The 16,941-nt window shown below is 44.7% G+C and overlaps 4 protein-coding genes across 4 annotated transcripts; 2 read left to right on the top strand and 2 right to left on the bottom strand.

The window, feature by feature from the left end:
* On the bottom strand, positions 1-369 carry LOC123473754 (DNA-directed RNA polymerase I subunit RPA12-like). Its single transcript, XM_045175070.1, has one exon. The coding sequence runs from the start codon at positions 367-369 to the stop codon at positions 1-3; it is 369 nt and encodes a 122-aa protein (XP_045031005.1).
* A 149-nt stretch (positions 370-518) lies between these two features.
* LOC116925621 (39S ribosomal protein L53, mitochondrial) lies at positions 519-1,416 on the top strand. The gene is made up of 3 exons (XM_032932368.2): positions 519-752; positions 818-927; positions 1,003-1,416. Exons 1-3 carry the CDS (start codon positions 607-609, stop codon positions 1,185-1,187), a joined length of 441 nt encoding a protein of 146 aa, XP_032788259.1. The 5' UTR covers positions 519-606; the 3' UTR covers positions 1,188-1,416.
* Positions 1,417-1,678: 262 nt separating this feature from the next.
* On the top strand, positions 1,679-2,893 carry LOC116925597 (proteasome subunit beta type-7). Its single transcript, XM_032932332.2, has 4 exons — positions 1,679-1,835; positions 1,906-2,085; positions 2,170-2,317; positions 2,387-2,893. Exons 1-4 carry the CDS (start codon positions 1,774-1,776, stop codon positions 2,825-2,827), a joined length of 831 nt encoding a protein of 276 aa, XP_032788223.1. The 5' UTR covers positions 1,679-1,773; the 3' UTR covers positions 2,828-2,893.
* On the bottom strand, positions 2,894-15,719 carry LOC116925535 (bromodomain adjacent to zinc finger domain protein 2B). Its single transcript, XM_045175191.1, is given in 15 exon segments — positions 2,894-4,063; positions 4,136-4,279; positions 4,406-4,737; positions 4,808-5,620; positions 5,976-6,121; positions 6,196-6,919; positions 6,977-7,250; positions 7,316-7,857; positions 7,919-8,907; positions 9,637-10,102; positions 10,170-10,809; positions 10,811-10,958; positions 11,072-11,197; positions 11,641-11,827; positions 15,242-15,719. Coding segments are annotated over 14 exon segments (5,670 nt in total). The 5' UTR covers positions 11,816-11,827; positions 15,242-15,719; the 3' UTR covers positions 2,894-3,912.
* Between the last annotated feature and the right edge of the window lie 1,222 nt (positions 15,720-16,941).

Here is a 16,941-nt window from a genome sequence, read left to right as displayed (position 1 = left end):
TTAAGAATTTTCAGTTTCTTTGTGTTGACACTTGGTGCATGTGTAGAAAATTGTTTGGCCTTCATCAGCTGACCGCAATTGAAGTGATGCATATGACATGGTATCATTCCCACACTTGGAGCACTTGCGCTCTACCAATGGTCCTTCAGTTTTGCTCTGGGCAGATTTCAGTTGTTGTTCTTCAATATAGTCGCTTCTGTTGTTGAATTGAACGGTATACTTAACCACCACTTCTTCCATAACTTCGATATCTACTTCGAATTTGCAGACAACACATACTATTCCACCTCTTGTTCCCAGGGTAGGTAATATTGCACCACAATTAGGACAGAACATAGGGTCACAGTCAAAGTAGGAAAGCTTAGGCATCCTGTAGAGATGATTAAAAATTATCGTTGAGGAGACTAGAAATTTATGATTCTACTTTACCTTAAACCGGACAAGTTAAACACGTGCGTCCAAACTACGACAACTAAGAATAAGAAATGCGGAACAAGCAGTCGACGTTCAGAGGTTCAGATTCTCGTCTGCTTTCTGTTGATCACGTTTATCCTTCACGCATGCTCTGAAAATTTCACCCCAAATTGTTTTCTTTGTTGATCTGCCATGTCTGTTCCGTTTTCGGGAGGATTCACTAGATCTGCTGGGATATATTCTGCTATTGGAAAACAACTCAAGAGTGTTAATTTGAAACCAATAAAGCAAGTAGTATTCAAATTTGACCCCTTCCAGCCGAACGTGAAGACCATCAGGTATTGAAAAAAAAAACCTATGACAAGTCTGACCCATGAGGCATCTTTAACATTATTTTTCTTAGGGATTGTATGTTCCTATTTTCTTCTCAAAAAGTTGTGAATACAAATCCTCGTTGCCTTATCAAGACAGATATTGCAGATAACTGTGAACCAACAATATCAATCACACTTGGTAAATCAACTTTTTACCATGTCAATCATTTATTTAGTAGGTTGTACATCTTTTCTTATCAATCTCTTTATGCAGATGAGGGCAAGAAACTATTATTCAAAACAGAACATCTAAATACCTTAGAAGTTCTTCAAGAATTTAACAAAATTGTAGTACCTTTGATTCCAAAGGAAGAAGAAATTCTAGGAAAAGTTGCAGGTAAAATTGCTGCTGGTGCTGGAACTAAAGCAGGAGGAAAGCCCAAAGCCACAAGAAAATGAATGAACGCAAATTCCCAGGCCGGGATCCTGGTTCTATGAAGATGATTGAAAACCTTTATTCACAAGTTCCTGCCTTCACTGATTTATTTGATGAAGAAAGCTTTTACATGTTTGTGATTGTCTTTGTAGCTGGAACTGTTCTGGTTGCCTACATAGGTTCCAGGTATATCACCATTAAACCAGTCGAATGAGTTCTGTCGTAGTCGTCAAATAAAAATTCGAAAGTAAAGTTTTTGTTAGTTTCATGGTGATTGTGTTGCGTAAAATACAAATAGAGAGTTAGAACTAAAGTTTGGATTTTCTTATGGATGGGCAACATAGTAGAGCCTAGAGAGCGTTCACGGATTCAAACAGTTAAATATCTTAATTTTAAAATTGGATCTGTTAGAATTAGTTATGCACATTTTGCTGCATTAGGTTATTCAATTACATATAATAAAAAATTAAAAAATGAAAATACATTGCGAAAACATGTTTTGAATAACATAGGCAACACTGCGATGATTTTCACTTTGTGAACAGTCGACGACAATTTTGAGCGACCTGACTGTTGTCTCTGAAGCATCAGTTTTTCTAGCATATCGTCATGGCGTCTACAAAAGTGGTAAATATTCCAAAGGGAGGATTTTCTTTTGAAAATTGTCAAAGGTAAAATCAACTTATTTATTTTATATTCTAATTTAGTGTGAAATGTCACTATTATAACATTTTCCTCCAGGAACAATTTCATGGCCAACCAAGGTTTTCCGGCTCCCAAAGCTGTCAAAACGGGAACAACCATTGCTGGTTTCATTTTTAAGGATGGTGTGATTCTCGGGGCCGATACACGAGCAACAGAGGGAAATATCGTCGCCGATAAAAACTGCTTTAAGCTTCACTACATGGCACCTAACATTTAGTATAATATCTTTGTTTTCCAAGTACTTTTCTTGTACTTCAGCTTTATCAAACCTTACCGTGCAATTGGTTTACCTTTTGACAGCTGTGCTGGTGCAGGCACTGCTGCTGATCTGGAAATGACAACATTGCAAATGTCATCTCAGTTGGAACTTCACAGGCTGAATACTGGACGTCAGATTAAGGTGGCAACAGCCAATCGCCTGCTCAAGCAAATGCTGTTTCGTTACCAGGTATTGAAGGAATAGAAGGGGAAAAAAACCATACTAATAATTTATCTTTAATTGCTTATTGAAATTTAGGGTCATATAGGTGCTGCCTTGGTTCTTGGTGGCATTGACAGCTCTGGGCCCCATGTCTGTTGCATTTACCCGCACGGCTCGACCGATTCCTTGCCTTTCGTAGCCATGGGTTCTGGTTCGTTGGCCGCCATGGCTTTCTTGGAATCAGGTTGGAAGCCTGATATGGAATTGGCTGAAGCCAAAGTGCTTATGAGAAACGCCATTTGCGGTGGTATCTTCAACGATTTAATGTCTGGCAGTCACGTTGATTTGTGCATCATCACCCGCGAGAAGGCTGAAATGATCCGACCTTTCGAGGTAGCTAACGTCAAAGGTGAACGACAAGGCTCTTATCGCTATCCCCATGGCTGCACAGCCACCCTCTCAACTCGAGTAATCCCCATCGAGATCGAATCGACGGTCGTGCGTCCAGTTGCAGAAGAGAGCATGGATACGGCTTGAATATCATCCATTGCTTAATCTTTTTTCATTTGGAACAAAAAGAAATAAAAAGACCCCGACATCCCATTTACGTGATATTCATTTTATTTTAACGTTGCAACCAACGAATTTGTGACGGTCCTCTCTTACAAATGATACGCACAGAATGACCGCGCTCAACAGTAGGCGTTGCAGAGAGGCTTAGAAAAATAAACAGGGCAAAAAGAAAAAAGAAGCCAAGGAATCGTTTTCTCAGTACCGTTTGTAAAATTAAAAAAAAAAAAAAAAAGGTAATTGTCAAGAGATGGGAGAAAAACCAGGACACGATATTACGTCCTGAGTTTTCAAATTTGATCTTTTTTTGTTTTGTTTTTCGTCCAACTTTTTAAATAACCGAATGTCGCGGGGCGGAATCCAATGAGAAATTATACGTACGAAAAAGACATATTTTTAAATAAGTGCATAATAATAAATACACGAAACGGGGAGGGGTGTAATTCGCGATGGCTATGTACACGATCGTAACGGCAGAGGAGTGCATAACTTCAGCTCCACTTCGCTATTGTTTCCGAAATGTTTTAAACGTATGTACACCAAGATTAATCACGACAGAGATAGGCGAGCCCTGCTCGGGTTTGTCTTTTTAACCTTTTTCATATCAGCAGGGTGAGTCTTTCAACACGCCGCCCATTTTCAAGTGAATCTCTAGAACCGACATGGAGGAAAACTAAATGGGAGGCAATTACACATGTTGCACATAACCTCGTTTACAAGCAAAGAAAGAAAAAAAAGATGGCGAAGACACAAAAAAGTACTCAATCAATTCAAAATTCCACTTGTTAGCAGGTCGTTTTTGATTCACAGTTGATTAATATAATACTACTCATGATTTCTGGTAATCTCTTGAGTGATGGGACCAAATAAATTAATGCGACATTGCTCACTTGGTGGGCCATTTTAAATACAAACTACATGGTACATGCTTTTTTTTATGTGTTTTTTCTTCTTCTTTTTTTGTGTGTTTCTTCTTAAGTATAAAGAGATAGATGGATAGAGAGACAAAAGAGACGATAGTGAGTGGTGGCAAGGCAGAGAATCGAACGTCTTTAGTGGGCGATTAGTTCGGCCCAGCGAGAATCAAAAAACGTTTTCATGCTGTGACCGGCCTTGCCGACAGGAGAGTCGTCCTCGTTGAACGTGACGCAATTAACAAACATAAGTTGCAAGTCGGCACAGAAATCATCCCTTGTTTTGTATCTGGCGTATAGAAGAACAAGATGATTAAAAATAAAGAACAAAATTGAAACTGGAAATGAAAGAAATCCTTACATGCCGTCGTTGAGTTTCTTGCGGATGGTGCTTAGATCCATAGGTGAGCGAATGATTTTCTTATAGGTGGGAAATTGTTTAGTATTGACAGGCAAAAGGAAAGGCCAGGCTTCGTCGTGAGCTTCTAATTGGTCGAGGATCTCCCTAGAATGTGAATGAAACGGATTGTAGAACGAAAGGGATTTCTGTCTCGTTTCGTGCCAACCATTTCGTGGGGAAGGAACGGGTTTCGATTTTGAAAACTAAATAAAAAGGGGTTAACCTTTATACCTGCAGGGCGCAAGATCCTTCTCCTTGGCGAGGGCCTGGTTAAGGCTACGTTTGAGAGCCACAGCGGAGGAGGATCGGCGCGGCGATGGCGCAGCAACTGGAGGCGTACCGCTCGGTCCCGAGCCAGCAGCAATGGCAGCAGAAGAGGCTTCACCATCGTTTGAGTGCACGTTCTTTTCAACCTCTTTAGCCTCTTTGGTCGAACTCGTCGCCGTAGAGCATTCAGATTCGCTGACCCTCGGCTCTCGATTCACCGATTTCTTACTGGCAGATTTTTTCTTGGCAGGCGATTTGGAATGGCATAGGACACACAGCCACTTGCCTCGGGGTACCTTCAATCAAAACATGTTTTATCGGTTAAAATTTTATGCTTTTAATACATTTAATCACAGCGATGGATACCTTGGCGAGTGGAGGCTGGAGGCATTCGATGTGGTAAGCTTTGGGACACTGGTCACAGAGGACGCTGATGGTCTTATTACCCGGTTTGCCACAGACGATGCAATTGCGTTGGCCTGTAGCTTTGTTCCGGCATTCGTAACAGAACCAATCACCATCTGGGATGTTATCCATTGGCGGCCGGAAGCAGTACGTGTGATAACCTTTATCACAACCATCGCACAGCAAGAGCTGGTCCTCTTTATCGCCGCTGTGGCAAAATTGGCAACTGGCTTTCATGATGGATTTATCCCACGCCACTGACGTTTCCAGCACGTAGAAGCACATGGAGACCTGGGCGGCTGTTTCGCAACGTTTGACGGCTTCGCGCCATGTCAATAGAGCTTTGGGAGGCTCACTGGACGGGCACGCGCCGGACAGGACGCTCTGAACCAGATCGCCTTTACTCTGACCGAGAGGAGCTTTTAAGTAACGACGCTCGATGGCCAATTCGACGCTTAAAAGTCTTTCTTTGGCCAGTTGTATGGGATTTACTCGTTCATCGTCATCGTCGTCGGATGAAGAATCTCCCGGTGTGCGGAATTTCAGGTTCATTTCGGATGTGGCCCGAGGGGGGAGTTTCCAACCTTTGATTTGCATACTGGCTGAAGCTACACGATCTTCCAAGGCTTCAATCTGTTCCAGGAGAAGGATGTCACCACGTAACGACGTCTCTCTCGACCATGAGCCTTCCACATCCGGCAAAGCTGCTCCACCGATGAGTTTGACCTCTTCAGAGTTTCGCAATTCTTTAAGTAGTAAATCTTTGGGATTTCCCTACAATAACAACAAAAAAAAAAAAAGATGGGCGTTATAATTCTGTTAAAATTGTTAAGGACGAAATGGTGTCAGAAGTTTGAAGCCATTAGGGAAACACGCAGCCATGACCACAAGACGCACTCGTGCAAAAACAAAAAAAAAGTAGTTTGAGATTTTTTAAACCAGGACTTACATGGCCGTGATGGTCCCTTTCCGTATGCTGGACGGAGAACAGACAATGAGAAAAAGAATGAAAAAAAAATGTACCCAAATAGCTACCATCAATTGCCAATTAAAAACATAGGGCAACATAGGGAAACCGTACGGGATCAAGGAGCAAATGGAAAAAGGAGGAAAGCTCAGGATGGATTACCTTCAAACAAGATTCCCTGGCAAAATCCATGAAACGTGTCAACATTCGGTTGAGCTCTTTCTCTCGGACGCCTCGAGGATGTAGCGATTCCACGTAAGTTTTGACTTGTTCAGGATCGACAATCCGCCACCAGCCGCGGGTCATTTCTATATTTAAAAAAAAAAAAAAGATGGTTCACATTGATTGAATAACATAAAATAATAAACATTTAAATCATTACCTTCTGGAATGGGTTGCATAATAATCTTTTCAGCTTCTTCCTTGGCCGTTTCTTCTTTCTTTAGTCGGCCGTCACTTTGCTCTTCGGCATCCGATCCGAAATTGTCTTTGCCCAGGTTGGCCGAAGAGGAGCGATCGCACGGATTGCGAGGAAAGAGGCTGAACCAAAGGACAGGAAGGGCTTCCTGTACGTCTTCTTCCTTTTTCGGTTCGACACCGGTCGTCACAGTTGCTGTTCCAGGAGCTTCAGAATTTTCTTCGCTTTTCACGGGAGCCATTTCTTCAGTTGCTTCCGTTTTGATCGGCGGTTGATCTTCTTCCATCGGCTCCGCAACGCTAATTGATTTAATTTCCAGTTCGGCTTTCGGCTCATCCGGATCGGGTTTTTGTTCATGAGAGATCTGTTCGGTTTTCACTTCTGGAACTTCTGGCATAGGCTCATCAGGTTCATCGCCGTTCCGCTGCGGGCCAATTGGAGGGGCGGGTTTACCGTCCCAGGTACCTAACGGTCCAGCGTTGGCTTCTCCGGATTCTAACGCCTCAAGGTAGACACCACCGGCATGAGGTAATATCCATAAACGTCGCCGGAAGCGATCCTGGCCCATGTTTAGTGCTCGCAATTGCAAATCCGACAAGGCCAGCTGAGTGAGCATTTGGGCACTTTGACGGCCTAAACGTTCGATCTTTCGTTTCAGCTCCTCCACCGGAAGATTTCCGTCTTCATCCTATCGTCAGCCAAAATGATTGAATTCGGATACTTTAATTAAATAATAAAATTTTACCTCGTCGCCTTGATCTGCATTATCGTCAGCCTCAGCACCGCTGTCTTCATCCGCCTCTTCCGGATGCTCTTCGTTTTCAGTGATTTCGTCTTTCTTCTTGCCTCCATTGGCCGAATGATTCGTTTCGTCTTGCACCGTCGAATCATCCATCGCGTCCGTTTTACAGGCCGTCGTTGACGAATAGTTGATCGACGAACTGACAAGTGATGTCCTATGCTTTTTGGAATGAAGCGTTTTGAGCTTCTTAATTTTACTGTCCACGATCCATCGATCTCTGCGTAACGTAAAGCAAACAAAAAATCAATGACTGAAATAATGCGGATTATTTCAATGCAACACCTTCTGGCCGTATTCTGACCCTCGATGGCACCTTCGATCTGCCCAATGACGGCTTTGTTCTGCAGCAATTCGTTGACCATGAAACCCAAAATGGATGCCTTCTGTGTCGGATTAAGAGATAAGAATGGCTTTCGTTTCAGCCATTCAGACATGAGGAAGGCTTCCGTGTCCGGATATTCACCGGCAGCCAGCTTAAGAGGACTCGAGGTAATCTTATCGGCGGCCGGCATTTTCATGTCACCTAATCCGTTGGCTTGTAAGTAGATGCGTAATATCTCGCTGACATTAGTTGTCGTAATGTCCGCCTGTTTCAACGTTTGGCCCAGCAATGTCGTATGCCGGTTGGGGTGCGGAATACCCGGATCTTCGATGGAGCACACCAGCAGGTGAGTCATGACCGACAGTAGTTCTTCTTCTGCTTCGCTGTCGTAGAGAAGGGCCCTCTGGAGGCTATCCAGCGAGGGAAGACTCTCCATGTCGAAGCCCAGGGTCTCACCGAACGTGTGTAGGAACTCGTAGAGCATCAGGATGTCGGCAAAAGCCTATCAAGTTAAGTGTAGATTGTAAGAAAAATGAATGAAAGATGAATTAAAGAACTAATACCTGTCCGGCAAGCTTGAGGTTATTGACACGAGGAACATCCGGTAAAGGCTTGTGATCCATCAACGATGTGTCTTCAGTTGGACTACGTTGATCTCGCCATGTTTCCAGCTCTCGTCGACGTTCTTCCATCTTTTTCTCGCGTTCCGCCCGTTTCTCGGCTTTCATCTCCTCACGTCGTCTTTCCCGTTCTTCGTAACGCTTCCGGGCTTCCAGCGCTTTAACGACGGCTGTATGTTGCCTTTTCCTCTCGCGTTCCAGTTCGGCCGTGTAGAAGAGCTCGCGTTGTTTGTTCAACTCCTGGATTTTGCGCTGTTGTTCTTCTTCCCTTAACCGATCCAGCTCCTCTTGACGTTTCTTCCGGGCTTCCATTAGCTGCTGAGTGCGTAGTTCGCGCTCCTTGCGCTGAGCCTCTTGCCGTTCCAGCTTCTCTTGTTCGCGCATCTGACGACGGGCTTCTTTAGCTTCCTGGAGGGCTCGTTCCCGTTCCATCCGCTGTTGGAGCTTGGCTTCCTGCGCTTGACGCGCCATCTCTTGCGCTTCCATTCGCTGGGCAACCCTTTGAGCTTCTCGTTGTCGATTCATGGCTTCTTTCTCTTCTTCCGTCATGCGGCGACTGCGCGGTTTCCATCCGCGTGCGATCCGTATTTGATCAACTAAATGGCGCACTTCCGGCTCGCCCAGGCGGATTCCCCTGGCGTTGGGAGACTCGCCCAGCGGTTGGATGAATTCTCCAACGATGCAACGAGTACTGAAACTGAAATTATCGCGCGTGATGGTGCCGATGCCTTGCCTTTCCAGGTAGCGAACCACGTCCGGATATTGGCGGAAGCGACGGCCAGACGGCGAGTAATAAGTCACTTCGCCGCGGACTCCTGATTTGCCGATGGCGCGGATGAGTGTCTCACGTTTCCATCCGTGAGCCAATGGAATTCGCAGAGCCGATTCATCTGACACGAATCGACGTCGTTTCGATGGTCTATCATCACTGCCTTCACCTCCATCAGCATTTCTCTTCCTCGAGTCATCGCCTTCACCTGTTCCAGCCCATCCATCGTCACTATCGATCATTGAATCATCTTCATCCATGCTATCTGCTTTAAATGATTAAGAAATAAAAATCTGCCCTTCCCAATTTAAAAAAAAAAGGCAAACGTCAAAGAATAAAATGCGAACCGGAATCATCGCTGGCGGGTGTGTCGTCGTGAGTGGTCGATTTGCCGTTGCCTCGATGCGATTCGCTGGTTCTGGCCTGGCCATTTTCAGGGGTGGGCGTGTTTTTACTTCTGGACTGTTCGTTGTTCTTGGAAGCCGGATTGCTTTCCATTTTGCTTGGACCACTATCGGCGGATTTATTAGGATTGCTGCTCAACGATTTGCCGGAAGGATTTGACGCTCCGGCATTCTGAGAAAGGCCTGAAAGAGGATTGGCACCGAAGCCGAATCCGCCCAAGAGACTGGCTGCCCGCAGCAGATCCTGGATGGCGTGATTGGCTTCGCTACCGCCCGCTTGGCCGCCGGAATTCAAACTGTCCTTTAATTCCATTCAGATAAGCGCTGGATAATTTGGCGCTGCTCAACTCTTGCATCGCTGTGTACAGAGCCTGGATACGGAAAAACGGACATCTTAAACTGAATCCTTTTATCATAATAATAATTAATCGGTTTTACTAAATTATCTTTCATGGCCTTCATCTCGGCGGCGGAAGCTTGTGTAGAACTGGCATTGCTGGCTGCGTGTGCATGCGGAGCCGAGACTGTGCTGTTATAACTTCCTGCGCCGCCACCACTACCACCAGCGCCCGGACTTGTACTGCGCTGGTTGCGGCTCTGCGCCAGTAAAGAAGCAACAGTGTTCTTCTTGGGCATGGAAACACCACGGCCCAATCGCGAACTGGATGTCGACGATGATATACTGGCCGACGATGAAGGCTGCGTACTTTCTTCTTTCGTTTTCATCGAGAGATTCAATGGAGCTTCTTCGGATGTGGATGTGCTCGGTTTGCCGATCAACGAACTAACATCCAACGCCAACGGTTTGCCATTGACAGTTTGGCTCCTCGCTTTCGTTCCGTTGTTGATCGTGTTGTTGTTGATGCTGCTGGTAGTGGTGACGGTGACAGAGCTGCTGGTTGTCGTCGGCAGACGGAGTAGCTGGGCGGTAGCTGAATCGGCTGAATGTCGATCCTGGAACGCGATTTGAAAATTAGAAAATGCTGCCTAAATGTGTTGCATTTGGATTAAAAAGACTTACAGCCGTTTTCCTGCCGGATCGTTTTTTGTCTTCGTTGGCCGGTGACGACGAACTGGGCTGGGCTGATTGGACAGACTGGACGGCTGCAGCCATGGCGGGTGGCATGCCCAGGGAGGCAAGCGGGTTGCCGAAAAAAGGATACGACATGGCCATGGAAGAGAGGGACGACAAACTGGAACTCGGCGTTGTCGTGGACGCTGCGGAAGTGTGAATCGAGACGGACGCCGGTTCTACGTTATTAGTCGTGTTGGCCCTCCGTCGACTTTTGCTGCTGGAACTGCTTTTGCGGTTGGTGGAAGTGCTGCTGCTTGTCGTGGCGGCTGATGTCGGCGTCATGAATTTCAGTTCCGTTCCAGCAGGTAGACGAGATTTGCTGCTCGATGGAGTGGAGGTACTATTGGCCGGTGGGTACGGTGAGGCTGTTGAGGCGGAAGGAATAGGCTGCGTGCTGAGTGAATCCCGCACGATGGGATTGGAACTGTTGCGCGACGACGACGACGAACTCTTTGCCGATTTGCCACCGTTTCCGGAATGTGCGGCCGCGTTCATCGCCATCGTGTAGCTGGCCAGCATGCTATCGGCTGCCGACATGCCGCTAAATCCGGGAATACCGTGGAATGTGGAGGAAGAAGCGGCGGCGGGCGGCGGCTGCTGCTGACGAGGAAGAAGCGCCACCGCCACTGCGACCGGACGATGAACCAGCGGAAGCGGATGCGGCAGCGTGTTGTAGCCGGGCTAAATAATCCATTTGTGATGCTACCTGCCACCAGGCGGCCTGAGCTGCTGCATCTGATGGGAGAGGAAAAAGACGAGATCGATTGTAAAATTGATCTAAAAAAAAAAAACAAAATACTATCGCCCTCTTTGGACGTTGCATCACAGCTTGTTCGCATGTCTCTTACTGGCTTGATTGCTGGATGAGGGAGGAGCAAATGGTGACGGACCGCCTTGACCCATAAGACCATAGCCGGACATTGGAGCCATGGGATTGTAACTAGCCGGAATTCCGGCAGCAAACAACGAATGGGCTGCATTTTTTAAAAAAAAAAGGATAAACACATTATTGAATATTCAAATTTTATCATTTAGGATCATTAAATATTAATTCACTTTTGATTTTCTTTTTGTTTTCTTGACAAAAAGAGAAAAAAAAGAGGAAAATACTGTGGGAAAATCAGCCACAAGATGGCAGTCATAAAAACCAGTTTAATGCGGTTTATTATTTTCTTCGAGTTATTCAAGTTCAACTGACGGAAACAATGGAGTTTTTTTTTTTTCCCCTTCACGACGGCACACACACAAACAAAAAAAATGGGCCGGTTTTTTTTTTTCTTTTCTTTTCTTCATTTTTCCCATAAGGGGAAAAATAAAGAGCCGGTTCTGTTAGAAACACTCACGACATAAAGGAAGAAACAAAAACTGTTGATCTTTTGATAAAAAGATTTAACTTTTTTAGAATATCTCAAATTACCAAAAAGAGCTGAAGGATCCAAAAGTCCGAGAGCGTTCATGGCTGCAGCCTGGGCTTGAACGTGCTGAGCCTGCTGGACACTCATGGCGGACGACGAGCTACCGTGATGATTCGGCGTGCCTCTATCGCCACCTCCATTGCTGGCTTTCGCATCCCGATCCGAGGCCGAATCCATTGTCGATTCAGCCTGTTACATAAACGAAAACACACATCAAATTATCATCTGTAAATTAATTTAGCATTATCGAGGCAGTATTGACACAAACGAGGCCGATCGTTCCTATGTCCGCTTCACTAAAGTGGAGCAATGAACTCTGATTGGCCAGTTGTTTTCTTTCTAAGTGTGCCTCTTTGTATGCGTGAGTATGTTGGGCTAAAAATACATGGGAAACCAGAAAAAGAAGATAACAAAAAAAAAAAAAAAAAAAAAAAGGCCGGGCGTGATGAGCCGAAGAAAGAAAAAGGTTTCTTACCATGACCGATTCTCTTTATCTGTTATTACCTTCTTTATGCCGCAAGCCAACGAGTCTCCCGATAGATGTCTCTACTTTTTTTTTCCCCTTTTTTAAATAATTAACAAGATGGGTACGCAAACTTTTCTTTACAAAAAATGTACTTTTTTTTAAGGGGTTAAATTCTCGTTTAACTTTGCACAAAGTGATAAAAAAAAAAAAAGGGTGGAAGAAATAAACGTCGCAGTTGTTTGCTGATGGCGCGTCGTGGAGGTCAGCAGTCAAGAAAGAATTGAGCCGTGAAGAAGCCGACATTTCTCAGAAAAAGAGAAATTCATATGCAGAGGGGAGTAGGTACCCCAGACAACGTTTAAACGCCGCCAGCCTCTTCAGCTTCTTCCGCAGGGCTAAGAAAACTTCCTTTCAAACTTTAGGGTTCTTCATACGCCTCCTCCTCCCCTGCCTAGTGTGATGTGTCTGCCGCCATTGCTAACTACGAACGCAGAGATTTTTCTATATATTCGCTATATTCTACAAAAGAGGTCAATCGGGCGTCGATTGGAGACACACACACACACACAAAAAGCCTACCCCCTGCGCGCTATTCTTCTTCTTTTTACTCGGAACCGGTCGATTGTTGGCAAGTTTTTTTTTTTTTTCTTTGGGCGATCCATATCCAGGAGGAAAAATAAAAAGGACGTGTTTCAGAAAAAAAAAAAGGGGGACGCGCTTTATGGTGGAGGGGAGAGACATCCGAGAAAAATGGGGGACCTTCTTTTTTTTTTTGCTTCCTCCACATCTCGTCGTTTTCCTTTGTCTCCGTTTAGACGCTAGGGATAGGAAAATTGAAATACATTTCCAATTTTTTTGAAAGAAAATGGCATCGAAATCAAATTTTTAAGTTATCCAATTCACTTGTTGCTAAAAAAAGAATCTGTGCCATCTCTTTACGTAATCGATTTATGGTTAACAGACGGTTAATGGCGACTAAATGTAATCATTACAGTCGCATAAAAAGAGGGGGGAAGAGAGGGAATCGTGACAAGTAACATTGATAGGGGATGGGAAAAACTTTTTCCCTCTTTGAAACACCACGCACAAAGGAAATAAAGTGCCGAGTGGGAGGAGCGGTGAGAAAACCGGTTTAGCAGCGGTTCTACGACCGGATCGAACCAAAACTCGTGACTCCTCAAATCATCCGACATTCTCGTTTGCCTCCTCTCTTTCTAATTCCATAACAAACTCAATGAGAAAAGACTTCGAAACTCATTGGATCGTACAATCGATATCACTTTTCACAGTGGCATAAACAAATCCCAAGAAATGTTAAACGTGTTGCGGCGTTTTGATCGAACGCCACACACACTACGCACCTATCCTTGCATAAGTAACCTACAAATGGAAGCGAATGAAAAACAAATTTCTCTTTGCTGATAATCAAATGAGGGGGGGGGGAAGGCTGATGCCCTCGTCTGACATTCCTGGTGTCATCGCGACGCGCAGTGAGCGTCATTTTTAGGAGGACCCTGCGTGTGTGTGTGCGCGCGCGCTCTCTTCCTCTCTTTGTCCCGGAGATGTTCCGCTCACGTCGCATATTTTTTTTTTTCTCTCCCCCTTCAAGATATTCGTGAGCTCTGAAAGAGAAACAGAGAAATGGTAGCAAACGAAGAGAAATCGCCCGGAGCTGTTCCAATCCCCTCAAGGTCTCTTTCGTTTTTTTAACTTGGCCGGAATCAGAAAAGAATGGGGAAAAAAAAAATATTTTTTTTCCCGAGTCTTATTCAACATCCTGTTTTTGTGTGTTGCATCTTTCTCTCTATTGTTTGTTTCCATTTTTCATGCAACTCAACAAGCTCAAAGATGGACCCAAATGAATATAACCTGCTGTGGACAAGCCCTAAGGGAGTGACGGACCAACACACTCAGATATGTGCGTACATGGAGCGCAGGACCGGATCGATTTCTACACACATTACACAATTGGAGTGAAAAAGAAAAAAAAAAAAAAATATGAGTGTAGAAAAATAAACATTTATTTTTCAGGGTCTTGTATTTGTGTTTGGCTGCTTAGCAACCTCACCAAAAGTCGCCTAAGCGCAATCATATTGCCCATCACGCATAATCTGTTTACACACACGTCGTCGTGCATAAAACACAACACCTCTAAATATTGAAGCATCGTGAATAATCCAACGATTGTCTGATGAATGAACTTTTGACTACATGTCAATTTTTATTTTAAACCCGCATCGTTGATAAGAGATACCCCACCCCCCTTTTAAGTTATCCAATGCCGAATTTCAAAAAATGGTTGAACAAAAAATCTAGGAATGTCAACAGCGCAGGATCGACAGCTGCCCCCTTCTTTGTAAATGGATGCGGGTTCTAAAGCACTAGAAGCAGATGGAACGTCACGTGACGTGGGTAACTGCAGTCTCACGTCTATTGGTCACATTGGACGACAACAGAAGCAATGACAGGAAGAAATTGCCCGATAATCAAAACTTAAGAATTAAATAGTTGACCTTGTCTCTTATACACACGCTGCCATAGTCAACAGAGGATGGGGAGGTTATAAAAAAATGTGGGCCAATGTCAAGGTCGCAGACCACGTGGACTGATTAGTCTTATTTTAATTTGCCATTAAGTTGCGTTGATTGAAAAAAGCATTGGCCTATACCTTCGCAGCTCCGCCATGATGGTACAAATACATAGAGATATGTCTAGAAAGAAAGAAAGAAAGAAAACGGGGGCTTTTGCCAAGCGACCGAGGAGAAACCGTTGTGCGTGTGTGAGGGGAAAAGAGAACGCTCGCCCCTCCTGCTCGATCAGAGAGCAAGGCGCTCGGCCAATTGTATGTGATGTGCTGCTCCTGCACCAAAAAAGAGTGAGAGAGAGAGAGGGGGGCATGGCTTTTTAGCGGGTGGGCTGAATGCGGGGTGGTGAGGTGGGGAGAGCGTCTGTACGCCACCGAAGCACGACAAGAGCCTTACAGAAACCCAAAATGTCTGCCTCTTTTTTCTTTAAGTTTCTTCTTCTTCTTGTTGTTTGATTGCTTTTGGGCCTCACTCGAAAGAGAATAGGAAAATCGGTCGGCCATGTTTGTTTTGTTTGTTGTTTTATGGCGGGCAAGATAAGTCATCACTCACCTGTTTCAAAGATATCCGACAATGGGCGAGCTATTCGAGATATTTCTTTGTGTCTTGTAGCGCGCGCATAACACAACACGAAACAGAACGGAATACACACACACACACACAAGAAGAGCATACACTATGCTTCGACGGCAAACACGAAACTGACTGGACCGGGAGACTGACACTGCACTAAGAAAAAAAAAACCAGAAAATCAAACGTTCTGGTTCACAATGGTGTTGCTTGGAAATGACCAGTCTGCATGAAGGAAACCACACTGATCAATGACTAAAGATTACACATCACATCGCACGTGATGATCGACAGAAGAAATCTGTCTCGATAATCTTCGGTCTTCCATCCAGGTGTATGTCTAAATTTCGCACACAAAAAAGTTCACGCTTTTCTGAATTGTTGGACCGTTTTACCGCGAGAGCCTGTAAGACACACCGCTCCTCTGGTCCGCTCCTCGTTGTTTTCTGTCGCCCCGATATGTATAACGGTGGTGGCGCGGCGCCATCCATCATCAGGGTTGCAAACAAGAATTAATGCCTGACAATGCTACAAGAGTACCTATGGCATTTCAGTTTTTTGGTTGGCTATCAGCGCCATCTAGCGAAACGAAACCCTTCGATCTCGAGTGATCTCCATGCGTTCTGCTGCGAACGTTGAGTCAATACGTCAATCAGACAATAATAGTTTCTTGATTGTAAATCAGTGATAATCAGGACTATTCATATGCCTCTCGAGAAAGCATTTGCTGATAACGCATTATAACACTTTGAAAGATATGAAGCAAATTTTAATCTACAAGTTTTCCCAATTGTTTGATAAAAACCAGGGAACTTATCCGACTGACCCTTTCCTGTAGAGGGACGGAAATTGCAAAAGCACCTCGTTGGCGTATTAGGCATCCGCCAGGGGACTCTGATAGTGGCGCCATTTGGATTCGGACACCCTATCACCGTTTGGTGCAACAAAATCGGGCCCTATTAATGTGTTGTTTGCTAATGGTAAAAACGGTCGGCGAACGTGACAACAACATAAAAGAAGGAGAGAGTTAGAGTAGATAAAAAAAGCAAGCAGCAGAAAGAGAGAAAAAATAAAAAAAAATCGTGGACGGTGAGGTTGGAAGAGAAAAACGAGTGGAAATGCACAGGCAGAAAAGACAAGCCGAGAGAAAAAGAGCCAAGAGCGCGCTGTTTGAGCGCCGACGCCCGAGGACGGCGACATGACGTCATGGGCTGATTGCCTTGCAATCCCGTTCACATGAGTCCCCCCCTTTCAGTTGGCTACCGCACCCTACGATTGGGACAGAAAAAAGGGTAACGAATGACGGCTCGTTCGAATTCTCTTGTCGTCCCCGATTCATCACCGCCATTGCCGTCTCATCTTCAGCGACTCGCCACCGGTTTCCTCCTCTTCCTTCTTTGACCTGTTCGCTTCTAGATGCACGTCAGGAAATCAAGAAATCTGGTTTTCGACATTCAGACATTCCTGACACACAAGAATATGAGCGTTCTCGTTTTAGGGTTAAACATAATTTCCATGATTGGCCCATGTCTTGATCAAATCGGCATTTCATAATTTGCCAATGAATCATTAAAATCTATTACAGGTCTTTCTCTATTGGAAAGAATTGGAACAACAAACTTGAATAAAAAGTCTTGTAAAAACTTCTTAAAAACTACAACAGCGATTCTTGTAAAATGCA

This window comes from Daphnia magna, linkage group LG6 (assembly GCF_020631705.1).
Source record: "Daphnia magna isolate NIES linkage group LG6, ASM2063170v1.1, whole genome shotgun sequence".
Classification (NCBI taxonomy): Eukaryota; Metazoa; Arthropoda; class Branchiopoda; order Diplostraca; family Daphniidae; genus Daphnia; species Daphnia magna.
The sequence above is the reverse complement of the archived record's forward strand: the minus strand, read 5'-3'. Positions and strand labels throughout refer to the sequence as shown.